Here is a 25709-nt window from a genome sequence, read left to right as displayed (position 1 = left end):
CAAGCCATAAACAAACTAAAAAAATCCTGTAATCTTTGTGAGTGATGTTCTAAAAAAATATAAAAACAAATTTAAGGTAAACGGTAAAGAAGCAAAAATTTTAACATACCTAGATATTAGTGAGCACAAAGACAGAGAAATTTAAGAAATGGAAGAGTGGAATTGTGTAAAGATGATCAGGGAGTATATATGGCAAAAACAAAAGTACTGATTAGTGATGTAGGTGAGGGACCTTGGTAAATGACCATGTACTAGCAGCAACTCTACAATATGCAATAGGTGGAATAGACTGCAGGTTTTTTGACATCAGTGTTCTCTATGTAAAAGTAATAAGCCCACAGACGCTGGAGAAACTCAACATTGAGGATATGTCCCTAGCCTGTGTCCAATAGTTCTTGTTACGTGGGTGATGAAGCCTGCTCAGTTACAGAAGTCTTCAAATGGCTAGAGGTAGTTGCTGCCTTATTGGCAGCAAGAGGTCCTTCCCTCCTCAAAGAAAGAATGGATGCAGCTAATATGGGAAGTGGCATGTTAAAGGGGAATGACAAGCAGACTGAAATGAGAACAGCAAGGGGTGTGCAATGTCATGCTGTAAGACAAGAGGTCCTATTCAGGGTGACTGGATACTGATAGTTCTGTATCGAGAGAAGCTGAGGTATATGCAGGTAGAGAGAATGGATGAGACCTATTGGGCCTAAAGGTGCAGTTGCGGAAATGTGTCCCTACAACCCGTCTCCAAACTGCAATGTTTCAATAGTAGTATAGCATCACTATGAATAAATCGTGTACAACTACGTTGTTACACAACCAATACCGGGTACCCATTCATTCAGTGTTACTACGACATTGCCATTTGGAGACATGGTGTGGGAACACATTTCTGCAATTGTAGCATGACCTGGGAGTGTGTGAGAACACAGGTATGAGATAGGACAATGCAGCATTAAGTCATGGGTGCAAAACTGGATTACCCTGTGTGCAGCATTGAGAACTGCCAACAAGTAATTGTCATAAAATGTTTGCCATCAATATGGGTTGTGCTTTCATTAGAAAATAGGGTGTTTATACGAACTCCCAATACCTTGGATCTTTTCTATGATGCATTAGTTATCCAAATGAGATCTCGGTATTTATGCAATACTCAATGAATTTGGATATATTTAATTATATTGATGCTGAACTGAATACAATACTGTATTACTTGGATGAAAAGACATGTAAAAGCACTGGTTTTGCAGTTACCTGGTGAACAGGATATCCAAGACCTTTCTTAACATTCTTAAAAATCATTCATAAATAAGCAGAGTAAAGTTCAGTCCTTATGCATTTTTTCTTAACATTTTGTAAGAAATTAAGCTTCCAAAAGTATCCCTCTTGACAATCAAATGTCAGTTCTATCTAAAATAATCCACAATGTCCATAAACACCTTTTAGTCAAACATATTGGTTAAGAAAAAAGTCCTAATTAACTAATATTGCATATTAGCTATCACCATACACCTGAGTACCTACAGTATATCTTAATTTTTAGAGTACCTGTAAGAACTTAATGTTTAATTTCATGTCCACGTTGGTAAACTTGGATGTTTTCTGACAATCATATGTTACTCAATCATCTCTGCTCCCTCTCCCATTGGGTCAACCTCAATATGCAGATCTTCCAGCATTTCCTCTACACTCACTTGAGGCATTTCCCCAGCTTCACTTTCACTGTCCATTGTACATATCTTTGCACTGTCACGATAAATGTTGACATTTGTACGGTACTGTGGATCTTCTTCCAAATCCTCCAGGAAGTCAGTGTAATCCCTGAAAGAGAAAATAGTTCAAGCTTTTTCTCCAAAATAAAAAATTTGGAAATATAGTACAACATACAGCTCCCATGAACTAAACACAAATTGGTCAAATAAGAGTACTGTATACAGTATTACCCCGCCTAACGCGGTTTCACTTAACGCGTTTTATCATATACGCGGTGCCTCGCCAGAGCTGAACTTTCACTTAACGCGGAATTTTTCATCATATACGCGGGAAGCGGCGCGGGCACGATGCGCACAAGGTCGCCCAGTCATCAAAACATTACCGAGTTCTTCACCCGCCACCCACCACAGCCGGCCCAAGTCAGTGATAGTGATAATTATAGTGAGGATATGGACTTATATGGCCTTTGAGGGGTTTGACAAAGAGGCCCTGCAAGCCTCTGTGGTGGATAGTGATACAATTGATACAAGTGATACAGGTGAGGGCCAATAATCTGCCCTCTGCCTCGGAACCAACCCCCCATCCCCGTGTGCCCAGCCATCTTTTCTACTAATGCAAGTGTTAAAAAACCTAATATTATTGATATTTCTCTTAATTATTAATTGTGTGTGCATACCATCATAAAGTTAAGATAAAATTTTTACTACAACATAGTTGTGTGTCGTCAAAAAGTGGAGTTTGGGGGTCGGGCCAGTCTCTATTGGAATTAATCCCATATGTTCTGTTGTTCACTTAACGCGGTACCCTGTGGGTTCAATTGACCGCGTTAAGCGGGGTACCACTGTACTTAACCAAAGAGTTGTGAGACAATCACCATTTAACAAAACTCAAACTTCTATTAACAGCAAAACCTACCACAAAACATTTTAGTTAATACTTGAAAATTTTCAATTTTCATCAACAATGGGGTTTTAATTTTTGCTATACTACGGCTGAACAATAAGGCCATGATGCTAACAAAAGAGCAGAAACAATGAAGTCATAAAGATTGCTGGAAAATACCTGATCTATACTTTTACTATTAACTGTTCATGTCAAAAAAGAACATTGTGTAACCAGTTATGTTTGCAAACCACAAAAGCCTCATTGTTGCCAAAATCAGCCAACTAGCCTCAAATCTAAATGGATATTCCAAGAATAGTTAAAAAGATTTTATTATTCTATAATGAATACGTTTAGCATAATTCTGACAAACAAATTGGGGTACAACAGGTGTAAATCAATGCCCCACTGCATATGCAAGAAAGCATATACTGTACAGTAAGTCCTCGCTTAACGTAGGGGTTACGTTCCTAAAAACGTGACATTATACGAAACGTTAAGCGGATAAATTTTCCCCTTAAGAAATAGATAAAATATGGGAGTTACGTTCCTGAGCCTCCCTTCGGCCCATAAAATACATTAAATATACAGAAAATCATTGCCATTTCTATTAGAAAATAATGCATACATATACAACTACGGTACTAAGTTTGTATTGGTACTCACCGATGGGTGGAGGTGGTAGAGCTAGTGTGTGGTGGGCAGTGAGCAAAGGAGGTGGATGGCAGGAGGGGAGGAGTATGGCAGGAGCAGAGGACGAGGTTGGCGAGTCACTGAGACTGCGCCAAACCGAGAGGGTGATGCACCGTAAAATGTAGTCTGTGACGACGCAAAACAACGTAGTATCGGATCACCGAGACGTCAAACGAATTTTTGGTCTAAGGTTTAGCGACGTAGTACCGAAGCAACGTTAAGCGCGAACTTATTGTATATACATACGAAGCAAAATTGTACATTAAAATACTGAACTTAAAAAAAATATATTCAGAACACATACAGCTCATAAACATTAAATGGTAAAAGCAAATAGCAACAAAATTATTAAAGAATTTAACATACTTATTCTGGCTGTGTGCATCATCATCAAGACCAAGGTGCTTCAACTTCCAACGGCGACGACGATTCCGCGTGGCCTTATCAGCAAATATTTTCTTTACAAGTATAACATCAGGAACCACATCTGGATTCATTTTATCCACGTTAACATCGTTGACATTGGATAATCGAAGGTCAAAACTGAAAGTAATGCATTTTTGAGGAAAGCTTTCTAAATTTAAGGTGATGCATACATACAACGTAAGAAAATCAATAGGATTCTTGAAAAATTTCTCTATTTCTACCTCACTACAATAATAATGTCTGTATAAAATCAATAAAGAATGAAGGTACCTATACATACTAATTGGAGTAAAGAATTGTAATTAAATAGCAAAAAACTGTGTCAGCAATTTGTATATCATACCAAATGTTTCAAAGACTGGAGACTGTGTAAGAAGACTGCCATAACCAAACCATTAATGCTGGAAATTTATAATGTTGACAAAACTGAGTTATCACAAATGCTAGCTCAATGTCAAAATACATTAGTCACAACATTAACACTAGTGCATAGAATTCTCTTAAATTTGCCCTGTATGTCACTAGACTTGTATGAAAGATCACAGCCAGCAAATCTTGTACCCTAAAATATTTGAAGGTGAATACAGTTAAAAAAAAAAGTCTAAATATCAATAAAGGAGATGGCAGAATGAAGAACAAGAATTGCCTGTGGAAACTGATAACCTTTACATTATAGGAAAATAACTGACTTTTGTGATTGTATACTCCAGAATGACTAATCAGTGAAAAAAAATCTGTTTTCTGCTGGAAGACATTGTATAACTACTCACCCTAAAACAGAATCTCCAGGGTTAAGTATGTGACCAAGATGGGATCTACAGAAGATCAAGTTGTCTGAGCCCAGTTCACTTGCTCGCTGTACCCATACCTCTGCTACCTGATGCTGTGGAGAAAATGAAGCCAGCAATTAATGATTGTAGATATATGTACAAGATATACTGTATACATAAATGTGTAGCAATGACATATGATACAAAATATTCTAAACTACTTGAGACTTGAACCCAAGACCTCACACCTTGCTGTACTTAATTTCATGTGTTACTTTGGCTTTTTTGAAGTTATAATAAAAATATTCAGACATCTCTTACTTACTATATTTTCTTGTTTGAATTAAGATTTAATTACCAGGATTCACCTGTTTTGAAATCCTTTAATATAGCTCATTTTCACCTACTTCACTCATAAAAGAAATTATGTAAAATTAAAATATTTCCCTTGTTTTTAACATGACTCCATTCATTTCCTACACCTCTACTAGGATATTTCTATTGCTGTGTTTTATGATATAACGTCACATTCAATGTCTTAAATCCCTCTCTGCTTTGCCCTTTCTCTCCACAATCATTACCTTTGACTATTATTTTGTTAATATATTTCTTCATATTGCATTTTTACAATACCAGCAACCACCCACTTCACATATATTTGATGTCACATCCTTTTTTATAATGGTACCAATTGTTCGATGATACATATACACTGAACCCATGATGGGACCTGTTCACTGCCATGCTCTTCCCATGTTTTGCTTCCTTAATTTTGAGAGTATCAAGTGGGAATTTGTGGGATGTAGTCAAAGTTGACTTTGTATAAAGAGAACAGAACTGTACACGGTATTATTGTAATGTGAACGAATATTTTGTTATACCATACAGCCCTAAGAGCGAGATAAAAATAAAAGGTAAAATTTATGCTGCTGCATCTGGTGGTACAGCATTAACCCATAGATGTTAAGCTGTTACGTTGCGCTCAGATGGTCAGAGATTTCCAGGTCTTAATTTTAGGGTAAAACAAACCCCAAATGACCACACTAATGATAGTTATCGTTAGGCTAAATTCGCTGACACGGGATGTAAACACTGGGGAAGAGCACCTTTCCCTTTACTTGTCAAATCCAAGATGGCCGATATGCGCAAAAACTGTTTTTGCACCTCTGTGTAGCTTCAACTACAGTAGGGTTGCAGAGTAAGCATGTCCATATTACGCGACCCCACTCATACACTTACAAAATATATTCATATCCTTACCTTCTTAGAAATTTGCCCCTGACCACTAAAATACTTCACATCAGCCTCGCTTGTGTCCATCACAACAAACTCGGTCAACTTTTTAGAAGTACAAAGGGCATTGAAAGGTGTTCGCCAATACACTGTACTGCTAACTTCTGCCACTGTCAAAGTAAATACACAATTACTTATGAAATTCTAATGCAGTATACCATGGAGTTATTTTTCATTATTCCCCCACTTAATCATGAAACTTTATCTTTATCGGAGTGAATCAGTTTATATATTTACCCAAAATGTCAATTACAAACAAATGGCTAAGAGCTTCAGTTTTAAGTACAGGGTGCTTGTATTTTTATATCACGAACACTCTCGGTCACTAAATTGTGAAATAATCAAAGGCTACTGAATAATTATTAAACTTAAACATACACTGAGCAGTACAAGGATCAATTAGTCCAATGTGGTTGGTAACGCGGCGTATGATACATATCTGCCCAATGCCACCTAGCTGATGGGCTAGCTTGGATGGTAAGCACACCACACTGTCTTTGCAAACTGCTACAATATCAACACTGAAAAAGAAAACTTTACTTAACAAAATAATCCCACAGTTGTCCATAAATAAATAATACAGAAAGTAAAATCGAGTTTACACTAAAACAATCCTTCATAGACTATAAAAGTCTGTTGATCACTGTGACTACTATTTAAAAAGAAACAGTTTGGCATCTATTCCAATGTTACTGATATAGTATAATGTACTGCATATACCAATGATAAGCAGCACTCTAAAAAGTACTACTGTATTTCACAACATCAATACATTACAATAAAAATCATTACCTAAAAGTAAACTTGTAATTATATGAGTTGGAGTGAATATCATGGGAGATAAGTTTCTTGGAATGCGTCCAGCGACAGGGAACAACGGACATTAAAAAGTCAACCATCTGACGTGCACCCTGCTCATTAGAGAAGTAGAAATCTAGGCCCTCTGAAAAAAGATAATATAGCATGACAAGAAAGTAAAAATTATAAGCAAATAATCTTTTTAAGCCAATGAACAATAAAGTGCTTATATAAATACTTTGCATACCTTTCTCTTATGCACTAAAGCCTTCATTTGAGTTTTTCTAATTGGCACCTTGCTTTTAAAAGAAAATGGCAGGATTTCTTTCTGGTGGGAGGTGTGACTTGATTGGTTAAGGATCATGAGGCACCTGCTCTTAATTTAGGAGCAGCAACTTGCTGTCTGCCCGTATATACACACCTCAAGGACTCACCCTTCCCCCCAGCCGGCTCATTTCCTCCTAACTTGACTTCTACCAAGCGCCTCAAGGTGACTATAGTTTTTTATTATATTTTCCGTGTTCAGCACTTCAAAATACATACTCTAGATTTGCAAGAGTAATTTTATAATATACAGCAAAAAAATATTCAGTTAAGAATAAGCTCTGAAAGGGTTAAGACATTAAGACAAACATGGAGTTATTAGATCTAGAAAATGGTCAAGAGATCTACTCTATCAATACAGAAGTGAATACAGTACAGTATAAGCAAATTTTAAATCACAAAACATTAATATTATTATGTATAAAGTTAATATTTCATTTGTAACAAAGAAATGGCCAGTGTCCACACAATACAGGAAATGCCAAATGTAGTGTTCCAGTGGCCAAAATAACATGATTAATAAATCCTACCCTTCACTTACAAATGGCACAAACTGAGAAAATTAAACATAATACAGTAAACATTGTCTCACCATGAACTGGATTGATGCCTAAAGTCTTCTCATGAGCTTTGTGTTTCAACATCAACTGTTCAAGATAGTAGAACGTTCGCTTGTGATCTGTCTTTTGTCGTACCTACAAATATTAAGTCATGTGAAAAAAGCACCTCGTGTAAACTGATATATTACAAGAAGTCCCCAGTTACGAACAGGTTACATTCCTGGACCCTGTCCGTACATCAGGACATGCTAATTCAATAGGTTAGGGTTTAAAGCACAACCGTGCCTATACAAAACAACATTAATATCCCATACATAACAATGTAAATATTGTAAATTAAGTGATGTTAAACAAAAAAGAATTAAAGTAAAGTGACTTTAGTTACATATTTTTGTGAGGAATATATTGGGATCCCGTTCGCAAGCACAGATGTTTGTAATTTGGGGACTAACTGTATTCATAAATTAAAAAAAAAAAATTATTATATACAAGAAATATTGATACTTCTACCAGGGCTGTGGAGTCGGAGTCGAGGAGTCGGAGGAAATTTCGGCTTGTGGAGTCGGAGTCGGTAAAATTGTCCAGACTCTGACTCCGACTCCTCGAACTAAGAGGCTATCTTGAAGACCTCGATAATGAACGTGTTTCACTAACTGAAAGCCAGTGGAACCAGGTGACACAGTTAGAAAGTCTGCTCTCTCACCCTTTTGCTGCTACCAAGAAACTGCAAGCTGAGGATCTAACACCTGGTACATTTTTATTGGAGTGGAAAAGGTTGCTATACCAGTTGAACAAAAGTGGAGGATTAATCGCTGAGGGCATTGTATCTTCAATGAAAAGAAGAGAGAATGTATTGCTGGATAACAAAATCTTGTTAGCTGCTGTTTACCTTGATCCCATGAATAGAATTTTGTTGGACAATGATCAAACTAGTAAAGGAAAAGAGGCACTATATGAAATAGCAGTACGCATAAAAGAAATGAAGTCACAAACTGAAATTCATGAACCTGAACAAGTTAGAAACATTGACAAGTCAAGTAGTTCAGATTCAGAATCTTCAAACAAGGAAATAGACTTTGATTCCTACTTGGACACAATAGAACAAGCAAAGGTAAAGCGACATCGGAGTGAAAACGCAGCAGCGGTAGACATTAAAAATACGAGATTTCAGCAAGATTTCTTTGGTGCACTGATGGAAGTGGAGAAATTTGACCGGTCTTCAAAAGTGACAGTGGAAGAAGCCATACCTGCTTACCCAGAGATTGTAAAAGATGTAGCTAGAGCTGTGACAGCAATGCCACCCACTCAGGTCAGTGTAGAAAGACTGTTTTCTGCACTGAAAATAATCAGATCAGATTTAAGGGCTTCCATGAAGGAAGATCTGACTGAAGCTATTCTGTTCCTAAGAACAAATATATGAACTCAGGCATATTCATTGCAGTGATTCCACTGATCCCACTAATTTTCTTAAATTATTAAAAGAATTTATTTCCATTTTATAAGCATTATTATGAATTTATTGTAGCAGGCACAGTATAGCACTATAATTTTGGACGATAGTCTCTTCTTTACCATTTGAAATTTTGAATTATATCAAATTTTGTTTCGTTGAAAACTGCACAGAGGCTCTCAGCTACAAAACAATTAGCTACAACCTGTTTTTGGTGAGATTAAGGCAAATTTAATTTAATAACTTAATCATGTAAGGTTTATCCATTTTCCTTAATAAGGTATTCATTTCTTTAATGTACATAAATATATAACTTTACTTTAAAAGGAATTGTAGGATCATCATTTAGATCCACATCAGATTATGAGCTTAAACAAAATTCATATGCTGAGATCGAACTTTTAGATATACATGTAAATGGTGTTTTCTAGTTAATATCTTGAATTCTTAATAAATTTATTTTTCTTTTGATTGAAACTTTGAAAGTCAGGCCTATCATCTTTTTGTAGTTCTTAAATATCGTCCAGATCATTAATAAAGCTGTAGCAGTATAGCCACGGTGTTTTACTTTTTACCTACGCAGGTTACAACATACAAATTACAATTAGGATGGTAGAAATAGTTGTTACAAATAGGCCAAGGAGTCGGAGTCGGAAGCATAAAAATTTGAGGAGTCGGAGTCGAAGGTTTTGTCTTCGACTCCACAGCCCTGATTTCTACAGTAATTATACAAATTCTCGAGGAGACGTCTGACAAAAAAAAAAAAAAATAAATAAATAAAATTAAAATTAAAAAATCCTACCATTTGATACATATAAAGTGAACAGCCAAAATAAAAATACCAGTATTTCAATTGCTGCTCACTTGAAACATACCTGTACAACTGCTTTCCAGAAATCCTTGGCCTCAATCCGGTGACAGTCATCACACATCTGGCCCACTACTACAAATTCTACTACAAAGTCTTGTTGAAGGACAGCCCCAGCCTGGATTTCCTTTTGTACTGCAAGTTTTACCTGAAAAGAGTATCAAAACAAGTCATTCAATTCTTGCAGTTTAATTTAGTTGAGAAAAAAAAGATGCTTTTTACCAATTGCCAATCTGGATTCAATCATACAATACTTTAATAGCTATTACTCAATTTGAGATTAATATACTAGAAGAACATACATAGTACTGTATACTACATATATAAATACTGCACATTATAATAAAAGTTACCTTGATTCTTTTAGAATGTGGCTCTGTCCATGCAAAGCCTGCATCAACCAGTCGCACTTTGTTTAATCCTTTGATCTTCTTTAAACACAACCTCAATAGCTCCTTTGATTCTAGAGGTGCCAGTACCCACATGGTTGGAGGATCCAAGTATCTTTCACATCCCCGGCAAAAGTAAAGATTATTCTGCTTTTGAATTCCCTCTGAAATATCGTTGCGAGCTCGTATGCAAGCAATACAGCGATTTGTAGGGTTTGGCTGTATCTGGGCTCCACAGTCACAACACAGGCTGAAAGGAAATTTAAAAAAAAAATTAGTCCAAGAAAAAATCTTCAGGTAATTTCAAAGGCATACTCTTAAACTGTGCTCCGTGATCCAATTTAAAAAAATTCCCTTACTTCTTAAGCACCAAGTTGCCGTATCAATTTCATTACTTTACTTGGTCAATATTCAGAAAGTGTCACCAGGGACCTGAGTATTAAGTCATATATGGGGAGATGGAGAACAAATAAATAAAACTAATTTATTCTATAACATTTCCGTCAGAAATGTATTGTTCTCGAGTAAAAGAAAAAAAAAGTACTGTATAGGGCCCCCCCCCCCCAACTTACGGGGGTTAGGTTTTCAAAATGGCCACGAATCGCCAAATCCGCAAATAACATTTGCGGATCGGGGCGGGGGGAAGGGGGGTACATTTTTACTTGTGTACAAAGAAATGTATATTCCCTTTATATGTTTGCCCTTAGGACAATTATTTCTTTTACCTGTATTGTATATATGTGTACATACAAATAAATAATAATGGAAAATTTTTCTCACAAATAATCAGAAACAAATTTATAAGAACATAAGAAAATAGGGAGTCTGCAATAAGCCGGTTGGCCTTTGCATGGCAGCTCCTGTTTAGAGTTACAACCACACTCTATCATCCACGAATCTATCTAGCCCCCTTTTAAAACTTTTCCAGCATTCCAGCACTTACTACAAAGTTGCTATGCTTGTTCCACTGGTCTACCACCCTATTTGTGAACCAGTTCCTTCCTATCTCCCTCCTAAACCTGAACTTATCCAACTTAAATCCGTTGCTGCTCGGATATTATAAGAACTTTACCTGGTATCTATATCTCCTTTATTGATTCCTTTCACCCACTTAAATACTTCTATCATATCTCCCCGCACTCTTCGTCTTTCTAGGGAATGCAAGTTTATTTTCTTTAATCTATCTTGATATGGAAGGTTTCTACGTCCCGGAATCACTTTCGTGCTTTATTAATAAAGTAATAAAGCACAGACTTGAGGGTAGACTGTCACACTTTTAGTAAATTTGTTTCTGATTATTTATGGGAGAATTTTCCCATTATTATTTATTTGTATGCATTTTGTGTGTGTGTCTACACACACACACATATTTACAATACAGGTAAAGGAAATTACTGTCTCTAGAACGAATGGCTCCCTGTCCCAGCTGCGAAAATGTCGGCAACTTTAAAACTACCCACAGACATTCTTAGGTACATCCAGGGTGTCATCTAAGAATAATAGAGGACATCAGTGAACTTGGGTGGCCCCCTGTAAAGTATAATATTTGGCCAATCAACATGAGTGCTGATGTGACGTAATAGTCGTGGGCGGCAATCAGCAGGAGTGCTCATGTGATGTAATACTCGTGCACTAATCAGCGTTCGCAGCCAGTTGGAAGGTGGCATCTGTGTGAGATGGATGTACATTGGCTGGCTACTGCATTATTCAGCACATTTTGGACAATGAAGCAGCAGCCGTTGTAATTTTTAGGGCTCACAATGTTTTTGTTTCATCTGTAAAGTGTCCGAGATGCAATTCAGAGTGTCAATATCGTGTAGATCGCCAAGCATAAGAAACAGACACTGACGGCCACTTCCTCATTCAAGTCGCATCACTTTATCCTCTTGTATCTCTTACTTAAGGTAAATTTCTTATGCACTTAGGGTTCGGCTTAATAGTTTTTTGAGGTTTTACATTGTTTGACCTACAACTTTTTTTTCCTCCATTATCTTCACTATGCCTCATTTCCGATGGCAATGAAAGTTATATTTGTATTTAACATAATGAGTTACACTAGAAAATCCTATTTATAATACTCAGGTTCCTGGTGACACTTTTTTAATATTGACCCTGTACAGTACTTACTATCATCTAAAGAATATTATGAAAAAAAAATCGAACAACTCCTTCTGGTGTTAGCCATCTGCTCCACCTTTTCTATTATTTCTAATGCTAACCGCATTCGGTTTTATTTTACTTTCAGACATAGCGTGCCCCAGAGTCTTAAACTAATGAAACATTTAGATATCCCTATCCTGAGCACTTTGAACCCCATTTTTACCATTTGGAAATGGAAAATAGCGGCACAATTTAATTTAATTGATTTTACATACTTTTCAGTCTCCGTCTGTAAGAAAAGACGTTATCTGCGTGAAATCGAGTTAATTATGAGTGTTCACATTACGTATGCGCAATGTTGACTGACATCATCCAGTCATGATCAATGATGTGTCGATCATCATGCGATTTATTTTCGACCAATCACATTTACTATTTTTCAAAAGAAGCAGCCTGGGTACGGATTTGAATTTCAATCACCAGTCTGACAATGACCGTGTTGGAAGTTGGGTATGATTCGTGCTCCCTACGTCTGTTGAGTGCCCGCACTGTAAATTGCCTTGTAAATTTAAGCTAGACCTACCAGGGGTCCAGGGGCGGAGCCCACAGCTAGGGGTTAGGTAAGGTTGCGTTAGGTGATGTTATGGTAAGTTGTTAGATTAGGTACGTTAGGTTAGACGATTCGTTTTCGTGTTCTCCCTCACCCAAAAACACAGATTTCCCAGGCTCTCCCACATTGTTGGGGGTCGAAGTGGGGCAAAAACGAGCAATTTCCGACAAAAATGAAGGTCATATTTGCTTAAAACACACCAAAATACACCAGAAAAACATATTGGTTAACCCATAGGGACTCGTGTCCGAAAGTAACAATTTACCCCACATTCTCCACCTTTACCGTTACTGCAATTCTATATTCCAGATTATCACTATTATACAATACAATACATAATGTACACAATTTTCCAAATGCCTACTACTTTAAGTTCTCGCCATGAAAATCCTCATCTCCTGATAATTAGTACTCTTAACCAGGGAAAGATAATGAAATAGATATCCGAGCCAAAATAATTACTTCATTTTATGGTATAGGTACAAAAATGAATAATACACGAGACATCATATTGTGGTGTCCTAATGACTCAATCCTCCACTATCCATACATATCATAATACGTAGTCTTACATAACAATAGGAACTTACATGATTCCTGGTGCTGCTTGTACTGGAGTGATATATTCCATCTTAACGAAATTTGCAAAACTATAATAGCAGCTAATGACCAGCCACACGTGCCTTCAGCCCCTCACTTGGCCTTCTGATTCTGAAATGCGATAACTACATACACAATTTAACAATAACACTAAAAAGGCGTATAATAACTTCTTGATCAATATTTATGAACTGATTCTGTGATATTAAGTTAAAATTAGATTTTACATTTTAATCCTGGGAATATAAATATTAGAAAATATATTCAACACTTGATCAGCGGATTTCTTTAATGTGGATTCAGCACACAAGTAATAATAACTCTTTAGTTTAGACAGCGATAATAAATGTGAATAACTTTCAAGTATATAAAAGTGAATTTAAAATGCAAGAGAGAAAACATGATATAATAATTATAAAAGTACACTGATTGAACAATGAAAGTATGAGTTAGGTCAATTGTATGTAGACGATAATATGTGGCTACACTAAAAAATATATTGTCGATAGGGATAACAAATAAATAAACTGTGATATTTACTGTGTACTTTCCCCTTCTTTATAATGTTATATGTAGAATATCTAATGAAGTGGTACTGTAAAGATAATAGTGTACCTTCAACATCACACATCAATGTTGGCTAACTTTTGCGAACGCGATAGTATTATTGCGTTAATGTAAATAAACAGATAATATAAACCTAACCTAACTTTACGATTCTACAGTAATTGGGACATATTTTGTTGCTGGCATATTAATTACCAGTTTCTGTGGTAATTTTTATGACGACTTTTACTGAATAAGCATTGGTCAATCTACTCGAACACTGGGAAGATAATCCGGATTTATCGCGTCAAGAAAAGTGAACCGAGTATATAAACATTGTGGGGTAGTACGAGTGTCGTGATGGCGTCGTCTTGTGGCGCAGAGAAAGCTCTTTCGCTTTTGAGAAGACTGCCACGAGTGTCACTTGCGAATTTAAAACCTAATCCTGGTGCTAGTAAACAGGTACTGTTGTGAAAACTTCAGTTACACTGTTAAATATGTATTTTTTGGGGGTGAACCATGAGGAAAATAAGTTCCTACCACCCTTTTTTTACTTTTACCTTTTCACCACCGATCGGCATGTTACGCACTGTTGGCGTAGTGGTTCCGTAATGTATCTGTACCTACGCCAGTGTTGGTCAAGTCTGATCTTAAATGAGCTCTCACTCGGTGCCATTAGGCAAGGTTACCTGTAGGTCGAGTTCTCTAAGGCTTGCTCTTAGATGTTGATTAGAGCTTTGACCCCGTATTCTCCCTCATCTTCAAACCGGTAATTATATAGGACTAACCAATGAGTGAAATTGATTGAAAAAATATGAAAAAGCCGGATTCTCACTGTTATATTATAGTGGACACTGTTGTAGTTTGTGGAAATATGTTAAAAAAAATGAATATTTTAAAAATAAACGTTACTTAACATTTGTGGGTATGAAAAACAGACCTAACAAACCTACCTCACCTTACCTAACTTCCTTACCATCCCCCGGTATATTAAACAGAAAGAATTTACTATGATATGGTGAAAATTGAGGCATTTTCTGGACGTGAGATGATATGGCCACATCGGCGCTATGCACCCCGGGCGGCGGAGTGATTTACTGTGTTTGCGGGTTCCACAATAAATGATTATCATTCATATCTGAACTCACTAATGAAAATATTGTAAGAAAATAAACAGTAATAAAAATAACTCGCTCATGGGTTAGTCCTATATATTAACCAAAAACACTATTCTGGTAATGAAAAATCCAGTTGGGCATAAAACGAATCTTTACCTGGTCTGTTACCATGTAGTCTATGATAACTTTTATGAGCTTAGCGGAAAAGTTTGTAGTCTTCAGGATGTTTCAGTATGCTTTCGGACTGTTCTTTTTTGAAGTTACTAATCATGCTACATATTATGGTTGATGATGTTTGGCATAACAAGAAGTCCTGGTAACTGTGGTTCAAAATTTGTGAAGAGAATTTGTTAACTCTTCCTGTTTAATTCTTTCTTTCAGAAAACTCGAGGACGTGGCATATATGGTGGAAAGACTCATGGGGCAGGCAGCAAAGGTTCTGGACAGAGACAGAATTTTATGCGACTTGGTTATGAGACAGGAAATGACCCATTTTATTTACGTTTCCCTTGTCAAAAATACTACAAAGGGCACCAGTAAGTTAAAAGTAATACCTGTAAGTGTAAGGTATTAGCTCGACTCTAAATAATTAATTTTGGTCGTAAATAATTTGACAAATATTATTTGCTATCCTTTAATTACTGACTGAAAACTGTATTTTTTATAACTTAAACCACTCTGACAATTTTATTAAAACTGTCCATGCAATTGCAGTGTGGTGATTCAGACTGTTGATTGATCATAACAGTATTAGAGTATTCCTTCAAGACTTAAGTTTAACATTTCTCTTGAATAGTCTGAAGTTGTCCTACACACCACTCTGTATGGGGAAGCTGCAGAAGATGATTGATACAAACCGATTATGTTCGGATATTCCTATTGATGTGACTCAACTCATGGCCACCGGGTTATTCAAACTGAGCCCTGAAATGAAGGAGGGAGGCTTTATGCTAGAAAATGAGGTACAGTATATACAAAATTTAAAGTTTGTAGTTAATAAGTGAGCCTCCTCAAATACAAAAATTTATTCCTATGTGTTGAAGATTGCTTTTATATTTGTAATTCCACAATAGAAATACAAAACCTTCATATTATATACATGGATAAGAAACGTTCAAAATTTTCATTTACAACAAACAAGTAGCCCTACTCCCTATATTGGTATCCCCCATTCTTTTTGATAATTTGTCATCACCTTATCTCTGATGATATTTCTTAACCCTTAGGCCCCGGGTGACGTTCCAGAAAGTCCGACTTGCACGCCCCGGGTGACGTTCCAGAATGTCTGCCTATTTTCCCGCCATTTTAATTATTTATTTATTTACATGTATTTATTTTTTATTATTATTTTTGGAAAAGTGGATTTTTTTTTCTTGATTTATCCCCGTGGGGGGAGGGGTACTGCCAGCTGCACCTTAACCTGGGGCTTAAGGGTTAATCATGAGTTCTTGTGTAACGATTCATATTTTACAGGGGATTGACCATTTCAAGGCCATCGTAAATTTAGAGGTGCAGTGGGCAGATGAAGCTGTAATAGCAGCCGTGGAACGCACTGGAGGCTTCATAACAACAGCTTACTATGACCCAATCACTCTTAATGCTGTAATTAAACCTGTAGCATTGTTCGAGAGAGGTCTGTATTTTTCTCTAACTTGATATACCCAGTAATGCTCAACTATATAAAATTATAGATTAATTTAGTGGTACTGTATAATGACTTGAATAATGAAATAAAAATCATTGTTAATATCTTTCCCTAACTGATAAAGCAGTTAGTGAAAATTAATAAAAATAAATACGGTAAATTAGCTTTTATGATATAAAAATGCATGGCTTCAACAACCTTTAGAAACTTTAGATTAGATTAATTTTAATATCAATGTTTGAAGATATCCCAAGAGCTGAAGAGGTTAGCTGTAGAACTTTTGTTTTGGTTGTACAGTACATGAAAACTGCTGTCAATCATTGTACAAGGGTTTGTATAGTGATCTAAATATGTAAATATTTAAGGAATTTTGAAGGGAATTACCGATAGGATAATTAATAGCAAATGTTTTTGGCCCCTTCAGGTGTTGCCATACCTCGGCGCATGCTCCCTCCTCAGCACCTCATAGATTACTACACTGATCCTAAAAATAGAGGATATCTAGCTGACCCAGCTAAAATAGCAAAAGAAAGGTTCCTTCTAGCACAGGTTAGTATCAACAATTTGTCTAGTACAGTACATTAAATTATGCAGAAGTTAATAAATTTTCTAATGTTTCACAATATGCAATGAAATTAATGACCATTGGATTAATTATATCCCTTAGATATTTAACAATTCACAGATAAAACAACAGTATTTCTGGAATTCTTTTAGATTTCATGACAAGATTGAGCCTTTTATCGAAAACATAATTTGTTACCAGTGATTAATATCCTTAAATTATATACTGTGCTGTTCAACACTTCACCACAAAGATTGTGAGATATCACACATCAATTTTCAATGAGTACCTTACCATAAAATATTTTCCAGGTAAAATTACTCCCTGATGCTTTAAAAAATTTATATGTATTTGCCTCAAAGATTGCATTAGTTGAAATCACATAAAACAAACAATTAGTTGAATTTGAAAAATAAGGACACCTTACATAATACTTTACTGTACTGTACATGTATTATACCATCCCAGACCTATTTCTACCACTGTTTCATGACCTTCAAACAATATAACAATCATAAAATAATAGTAATATAAAGCAACATTTTAAATAAAAGACTTGAGTTCAGTAGCTACAGAGCTGTACTGCACTTCCCGGACATTGTACTGTACTGGCAGATGTACAATTTGGAGCACCCAGACCCATAAATAGTTATACACCTCAGTTGACAGCTAGACATTGTTTTCGGGTTTTTGTGTTTTTGCTCTTCCCTAAGTTTTTTTTTTTACGGGAATTAGCCCAACTGGGCACAGGTCACGGACCCACATCGGGGCCTAGGGGGGCGAAAATGTAATAATAATAATAAAGAACCATAAAGAAATACAAAAATGAAAAACAAAATCAAGAGTAAGATACAATACAGTATATGTACGTATGTTGTGTTGTCAAAGTAAGAGAAACAATTGAGACCCTGCTATTGTGCGAAAATGAGGCAGAAAGTCAGATCAGCAACCTGGGACTGTCACAATTTTTGCGATGTCATATAGCAGCAGGGTCTACCATTAGACAATACATTATGCTTCCAATATCTTCCCAGGCAGTAGTACCTCCCTGTTTGGTAGCTGCCTACTACCTAAGTGCTTTATATCTACAGTACAGTAATTAAAGATTCAAATGAAAAAGTTATAAATACTTTGTTTATTTATTGAACTGTCACTGGATTTTATGTTCAAGTAATAATATTGTAAAGCTCCAATGTCACAAATAATTTTACACATATAGGCAGATTCGCATTGTGCAGACTTACATGTGTCACGGGACAACTGTAATGAGAGGCGGGAAGTAAGAACATTATTTCATGCTCAATACACAACCTTATATTTATCTTCCACGTTACGAATTTTGTAGTAAAAAGATCCTTGCATATACAGAGTAAACCAAATTTACCCATGCTGAACTTGTTATAACATAAAGCACAAAATGCCACAATGAAGGAGTACAAGGAAGGTAAAGTATTACCTGACCCAACCTTTCCTCTTGGTTCAACCACTTCAGTGTTGTTAAACACTAATAAAAATACAACTGAATACAGTATACAGTAAATTGTGTGCAGATTTTTTTTTTTAGAGGCAGCATACACAATTTTCTTTATTTCAACAAGGTTAGAGACCCCACAATTCTGAAATATAGAGGTTTTATTGTAAATCAAGATTATTATTTATTTAATACTTTCTCTTTCCATCTTCAGAAATATGGTTATGAATTACCTGATGTAAATGCATCACCCATTAAGGACATGCTGCTGGAACGCAAGGATCCCGGCCAAATTTTTTATGGCTTAGAGCCAGGATGGGTTGTCAACTTAAAAGATAAGGTTATCATGAAGCCTACAGATACTGAGCTCAAAGAATATTATGCATCATAAATGTCAGAAATGTGTTAATCTGAACTCATGTGACAAAGTACATTATTTATTGTACTATAATAGGATGCATATTATATCAAGTTGTAATGGTTAATAACTGTCCTGTGATTAACATTAAGAAAGTCTATGTTCAGATTGCTTTTACAAAAAACAGACTCTTCAACTGCATAGGGTCTGAGACGGTCACACTCATTGTTGCTAAGAGATTGTTCTCCCACTCATTGCTACCACTGAATTGAACAAATGTATAAGAAATAAAGTAGTTTTCATGTAGGTTTGTAGTTTCATTGTGCAACAACTAGATGGTTTGTTGTTGAAGGTAATCTGTCATACTCTTTTTATTATGCAGTACTGTAGTCCCACAAATTGCAAAGCATATTCCATTATGATGCTTTCCTTATGTACTGTAAAGTTCTTCATTTTGTTCAATATTTTAAGTTTCATACTACAAATCACTTTCATATAATTGTCTAATTCAATTAAAAATTTCAGTTTTGAGAGTTCATTTAAAAACTGTTGCACATAGTATTTATTTATTTGTTTTTTTGTGGGAGCATTTTATGACTGAAAATGAAGGTATTGATATATTTGTGTTATAAAAAAAAGCTAATACTGTATGCTTTATCTTACCATCTAGTGAGGTAACATCCTAGGAGGAAAAGTTAGTTGTTAAGTTCTTCCTTTTGCAGTCTACAGTCATGTGTACATATTGTATATGGTCAATAAATTTTTAAGAGATTCTTTGTCTGGTGTTTACTGTACTTTGGACACTAGTTGCCATTTTCTCACTGAACTGTATTAAAATTAAGTTTATCTTAGAGAAACTCAACTTTAAATTTTTTTCTGCCACTGTCCCTGGACTGCGCTTATATAAGAGCGTACAGTATTTATATTGAGTTTTATCAGTTGTATAAATGATTTGGGGTATATCCAGCCGTACAAACTCGTTCATTACCTATTGTGCTAAATTTGTGGTATCATTTGTTTCTGTCTGCTTTATGTTTGGTACAAAACAAAGAAATATGATAAGACTTCATTCGAAAAAAAATTTCATCTTTGACTTTGACCTTTTATGATAAATATTAAAAATTTTCTAGCATCTTCTTTGAAGTGCTAATGCCTTGAAATCATTTGCATTTTGATAGTCCAGTTATTTAACATTATTTAATAGAATAACAGGTCTGCTTACCAATTGTGAACACATTTAGTTTGAATAAATATACGGCTACACGAAAATTTTCTAAGAACCAATCAGTTATTTGTAGCCATAGACAAGGGGCGTGGCTTACTGGCTAGGTTAGCGTGGAAACACTATAGTATCGGACAGATGCACAGACACAGTTAAGAGACCATGTGATAATCGTAGACACCGAGTCATGGGGATCATGGTGGTAAAAAAATGGATATAAAGTTCAAAATATATTTCATTCGCTTTTGTTTAAAATTGCTTATTGCATGCATAAGAACAATACATTATACATTATTACAAAGCAGTAACTTCTCAACTGACCAATACAGTATACATTACTTGTAAGTCTACGACTATCCTAAATGTCAGTCTCCAGTGGATGATTTAATAAAGTCACATAAAAATTATAATAAATGCCACAAATGTAAAATTGGAACAATTTACTGTACAATATATAGATGCAAATTTGTGGTTTCTGATGATTAAAAAGTTATCTTTTAAGAGAAAAATAAAACATGCAGCTATATGTGCACTCATTTCTCTTATTCCCTTTATGTGTTTCAAGCACATTCTATTCAGTACTTTCATTAAGGATCAGACAGTACAATATTCATAAACAGACTAACAAAATGTCTCCTACCTGGGCCAGGTACCTAATATAAAATCTTCAGTAGACACTTCACTCTTCTTACATATACAAATGTCAATATGGTATTCTTTAAGATTTTGTATTAATGATATACTCTATACACTACAGTATACTGATACACTGCATTTGTTAAATTGAGAATGTTTTCGTGCTAAATACCATAAAAAGTGTCCCCAATTGGTTATTAATGATAAAATATATTTATACTTTATATATATAACTTATGAAATCCTCCCATTCAGAAACATATTAGATGGGAAGCTTAAGTTAGGTTTACCACTTTTGAAGTGATGGTAGTCTTGGCACTGAGGTATTAGTTGAAAGAGGGGTCTGGATACTACATTCAGTAGGAATAGCAGCTGTTAAAGGGTGAAGATGTTGAAGCGTGGCTGACACAGGTGGTGATGAATGAATAATAGATGTGTTTCTTTCTAAACTGCAAAACTCACCTTCATTTTGTAATTCTGTAAATGTTAATGATGGAATGTTTCTAGATGCAAAAGTATCATGATTGCGGAAGGGTGTGACGATAGGCTCAGGTACGGAACTATTTACAGGATGTAATGTATTATAAACAGGAAGTCGCCCTCCAACTGATGCACTTTGGGATACTTGAGTTGGATTTCCTAGATCCAATGCTATTAAGGTAGAATGATCATCTGATAGTGAAGGAACAACTGATAATGAGCCATTACTACTTGCTGGTAAAGTGCTCTTTGAATTCAGGATATCAGAGTTTGTGTTTAAAGGTATGTCTTCAATATCCACTGATGATGTTAGTGCTGCAGTTCCTAATAATTTGGTTGACAGTGGCAGTGTCTCCTGATTACATATACTGCTAGGATTTAAGATCTTACTTTGAATATCAAAAATAGAAACACTTTGAGCTTCAACATTTTGGAAGCTTATAATGTTAGCTGTGTCAATATTTTGTGTTGAGGCATTATATGAATGCCTTTCCACATGTTTCTTTAAGCTACTCTTAGCTGTAAATAATGTTCCACATTCATCACATCTGAAAGGTTTTTCCCCTGTATGAGTCCGCTTATGTTTATTAAGTGTTCCAATCTGAGCAAATGACACACCACATAAATGACATTTGTGTGGTTTCTCTCCAGTATGAGTCCGGATATGGATTTTCATTTGTGATTTTGAAAAGAATCTCATTCCACAGATATCACATTTCAAAGGTTTTTCCCCAGTATGTATCTTACGATGCTTTGTTAAGTCAGACATATCTGCAAACACAGCACCACACATTTCACAACAATATGGCCGCTCCCATGTGTGAGACTTCATGTGACGGTCAAGTGAATTTTTTACAGGAAAGGCTGCAGTACATATTTGACACTTAAAAGGTTTTTCACCAGTGTGAGTTTTGTTGTGTCTTGATAAATTTGAGTTGCTGGAGAATTTAGCATCACAAAAGGTGCACTTGAATGGACGTTCACCCGTGTGGACCATTACATGTTTCTTATATACACTGCTGATGGAAAAAGCTGCCCCACACACCTTACACACATAGGGCCTTTCCCCTGTATGAATACGCATATGAACTTTTAGGTTTCCAGCTTGTGAAAATGAGAGTCCACATTCTTGACAAACATAAGGTTTCTCACCAGAATGAATCCTCCTATGTGTCTTTAAGTGACCACTATGAGCAAAAGATGCATCACACTCTTGACACTTGTATGGCTTCTCCCCAGTGTGGGTTCTACTATGCTTTTTTAAAGAATCTTGTTCATAAAATGATAAGCCACATTCTTTACATAAAAAAGGCTTGTATCCAGAGTGCAACTTCAGATGTCGTTTCAAGTTACATTTTTGATTAAAACCAGAATCACACTGATCACACTTGTACAATTTTTTAGTTTGTCTTGATGCCAAATTTGCATTGAGATTTTGTCTCGTATCTTGACCATTATTATTTATGCTGAATTCATTACAGGTATCTTGCTTTGGATTTTGCAGCATCAACTCTGAAAACAGATCATCAGGCGATAAACCCTAAAAATAAATTAGATAATAACACATTATTACACTTATATAACTCTTCCACAAATAAATGAAGATCAGAGAATATAACTCAATACTGTACAGTACCTCTATCATGTAAAGTTTCCCTTCCAGTTTCACTAATGTTTATGATGCCATTGCTAAGCAGATCTCTTGAAAGTTGTTCCTCAGACTGTGGTGACTGAAATTTAATCCATAAAATGATATTAGTCCCTGAAAAATTTCAAGTGCATATATTTCAACGGATGCAAAGGGAGGGAATTTTGAACATTTACTGTACTGAGATAACACAACTGTATCAAATTGTGTAGTTATGTGTAATTTTATGTATGTAGCTCTACACAATGTGATGCAGTTGCATTACTACAGTGAATGTTCAAAATTACCTCTCTCTTCCTCTGTATTGCGCTGTGTGCATAAAACTACTGTATACAGAAATCTATGGCTGTATCACTCCAATCTCACTACCATTACCTCCGCATCTTGTATGTGTTGTGGCTAGCAAACTATTCAGAATTCGACACTTTGTTATATAGTATAATAGTATATACATTGTGGTTTAGAATTGTCCCAGGAATATACCCTGCAATTTTATGTATATCTTTGTGAATCACTCTGTATACTGCACAGCACTGTTCTGTATATATATATATATATATATATATATATATATATATATATATATATATATATATATATATATATATATATATATATATATATATATATATATATATATATATATATATATATATATATGTGTGTATGTGTGTGTGTGTGTGTGAAAAAGATATAAAACTTTTGCATCTTATAATTATAAATTAATCAATTAAACTTACCCCTCTTATGTTAATAACTTCATGTTCCTTTACTGGAATGCTTCCTCCATTCACCTGGTCAAGTCCATCATCCCTCAATGCTACCTCAGTCACAACAGTTCCCTTATTTCTGGTGATGCAGCAGTCTGGTTCCTCCATTGCCCCGGCACCTGAGTATGTTAAAAAATATCAAGACACAATAGCAATGTGATTAATAACCTGCCATAAACTCCTCCATAAATGGAGCTGAGATTGTTAAGTCAGTTTTTCACTGTGTTTCATCCCTTGTGGGGTTTCGTGATGTTGAATTGTAGTGGATACTCTCCCCTACACCCTCATCCTTCATACCAGTACAGGTGATTTATGATCGTAGATAGAGAAAAATGGAAAAATTATAGTTTCGATCATCTATCTATTTGGAAGTAGGTCAGAATCGTTCAAAACACATCGAAAACTCAACTCAGATTAAATTAAGTTTACCAATTTTTTGTGACTTTATGACACCAAATACTAATCGAGAAGTGATTCACAGCCCGATTTACGCTTGTAGGACCATCATTTGACTTCATTGTGGCTACATTTGGGTACATTTGGGTTCATTTGGGTAATTAGTTGGACCCCACTCAGACGGTGGTAACTTAAAATCCTACTATTCGCTTGATGACCGAAACGATATTTATTATTATCCATTATCTTAATAATTTCATATGTACAGTAGTTAGGTGGGATGAGTACTGTACCGTTACACTATTACCCATAATCGCGCATAACAGAGTGGAATTGACATAAGCACAGAAACTTACTTTGTCCTCTTCGTTTTGAAAAACAAAGATAGCTCAGCTAGAAAAACACCCCTGTGCTTATTAACTTTTGATAAAGGCATTACTTTTCACTCACATTATTCACATGAAGTCTAATACTGTACAGTATTGCGTGTAACAAGGAAATGACAGGAGTTGAGGTAACTTTTGTTTACTATCCCAGTCGTCACAGATGGTACCGTTCTTGTAGTCAATCCGCTCGCAGTGGTTCTCTAACTTTACACTGATAGATTTAATTTACCAATTCACAACTAATTTCTCATCTTAATAGCTGTTGGGTCGGTTTGTCTGTTCTTTGTTACTTTGTTATGAAGTTTTTTGTCCAGTGTTGGTATAGGAGGAAACCGGAGTACCCGGAGGAAACAATTATGGTATTTACTTCTGAGGAAACGGGATACACAATATTTAAATCAATTAAACTGTATATATATATATATATATATATATATATATATATATATATATATATATATATATATATATATATATACAGTCTTATTTCGTGTTGTTTTATGAAAATATAGACTGAAATATCTGGCTAAACATACATTTATCTAAGTAAATATTGGTTAATTATTTATCCTAAATACGGTTACTTGCAAGCAGCTGTAATCTGGTTAATTTATAGTTTTTTTATATTGTTTTTTTCTAACAATTTTCATCTATGACAATTTGGGTGCATTTTACCTAACCTAACCTCAGGTTTGATTTGATAAATTTGTAGAGTTATCCCGTCAAAAGTCTATGGACCCTTTACATCTCATTCCGCACCTACATATATTTATTCAATAATTAATTTTGATTTTCATCGATAAATGTATATTTAGCCAGATATTTCAGCCTATATTTTTTATAAAATAAAACGAAGTTAGACTGTATATACTTACAGTTCTGTAGCCTGTATCAAGGACTATAAACAGCACTACTGTTTTATCCTAAGATTACTTAAATAACTCAACATCTATAGCTACACGATTTTTATTAATCCCCCTAAAAAAAAGAAAAATGCGGCCTAT

The 25709-nt window shown here is 35.3% G+C and overlaps 2 protein-coding genes across 3 annotated transcripts; one reads left to right on the top strand and one right to left on the bottom strand.

The window, feature by feature from the left end:
• Window positions 1-1147: 1147 nt before the first annotated feature.
• On the bottom strand, window positions 1148-25055 carry LOC121868330 (60S ribosomal export protein NMD3-like). Of its 2 annotated transcripts, XM_042368819.1 has the most exons (11): window positions 23142-23233; window positions 13455-13575; window positions 10119-10404; window positions 9773-9913; window positions 7480-7582; window positions 6558-6708; window positions 6144-6286; window positions 5733-5875; window positions 4473-4585; window positions 3643-3819; window positions 1148-1809 (listed from the first exon to the last, which is right to left on the bottom strand). In XM_042368819.1, the coding sequence occupies exons 2-11, from the start codon at window positions 13493-13495 to the stop codon at window positions 1605-1607; spliced, it is 1503 nt and encodes a 500-aa protein (XP_042224753.1). In that variant the 5' UTR covers window positions 13496-13575; window positions 23142-23233; the 3' UTR covers window positions 1148-1604. The 2 variants fall into 2 exon arrangements, with proteins under 2 accessions (XP_042224753.1, XP_042224752.1); XM_042368818.1 differs by lacking the exons at window positions 1148-1809; window positions 3643-3819; window positions 4473-4585; ... (5 more) ...; window positions 10119-10404; window positions 13455-13575 and adding exons at window positions 19717-23017; window positions 23894-24042; window positions 24770-25055 and having other exon boundaries at window positions 23142-23235.
• On the top strand, window positions 14337-19943 carry LOC121868331 (39S ribosomal protein L15, mitochondrial-like). The gene is made up of 6 exons (XM_042368820.1): window positions 14337-14472; window positions 15510-15664; window positions 15925-16090; window positions 16602-16761; window positions 17198-17322; window positions 19024-19943. The coding sequence occupies exons 1-6, from the start codon at window positions 14371-14373 to the stop codon at window positions 19198-19200; spliced, it is 885 nt and encodes a 294-aa protein (XP_042224754.1). The 5' UTR covers window positions 14337-14370; the 3' UTR covers window positions 19201-19943.
• Window positions 25056-25709: the final 654 nt, after the last annotated feature.

The sequence above is a fragment of the Homarus americanus genome, unplaced genomic scaffold, assembly GCF_018991925.1.
Source record: "Homarus americanus isolate GMGI-L3 unplaced genomic scaffold, GMGI_Hamer_2.0 scaffold19318, whole genome shotgun sequence".
Classification (NCBI taxonomy): Eukaryota; Metazoa; Arthropoda; class Malacostraca; order Decapoda; family Nephropidae; genus Homarus; species Homarus americanus.
Note: the sequence above shows the minus strand (reverse complement) of the source record. Positions and strands in the feature narration are given on the sequence as shown.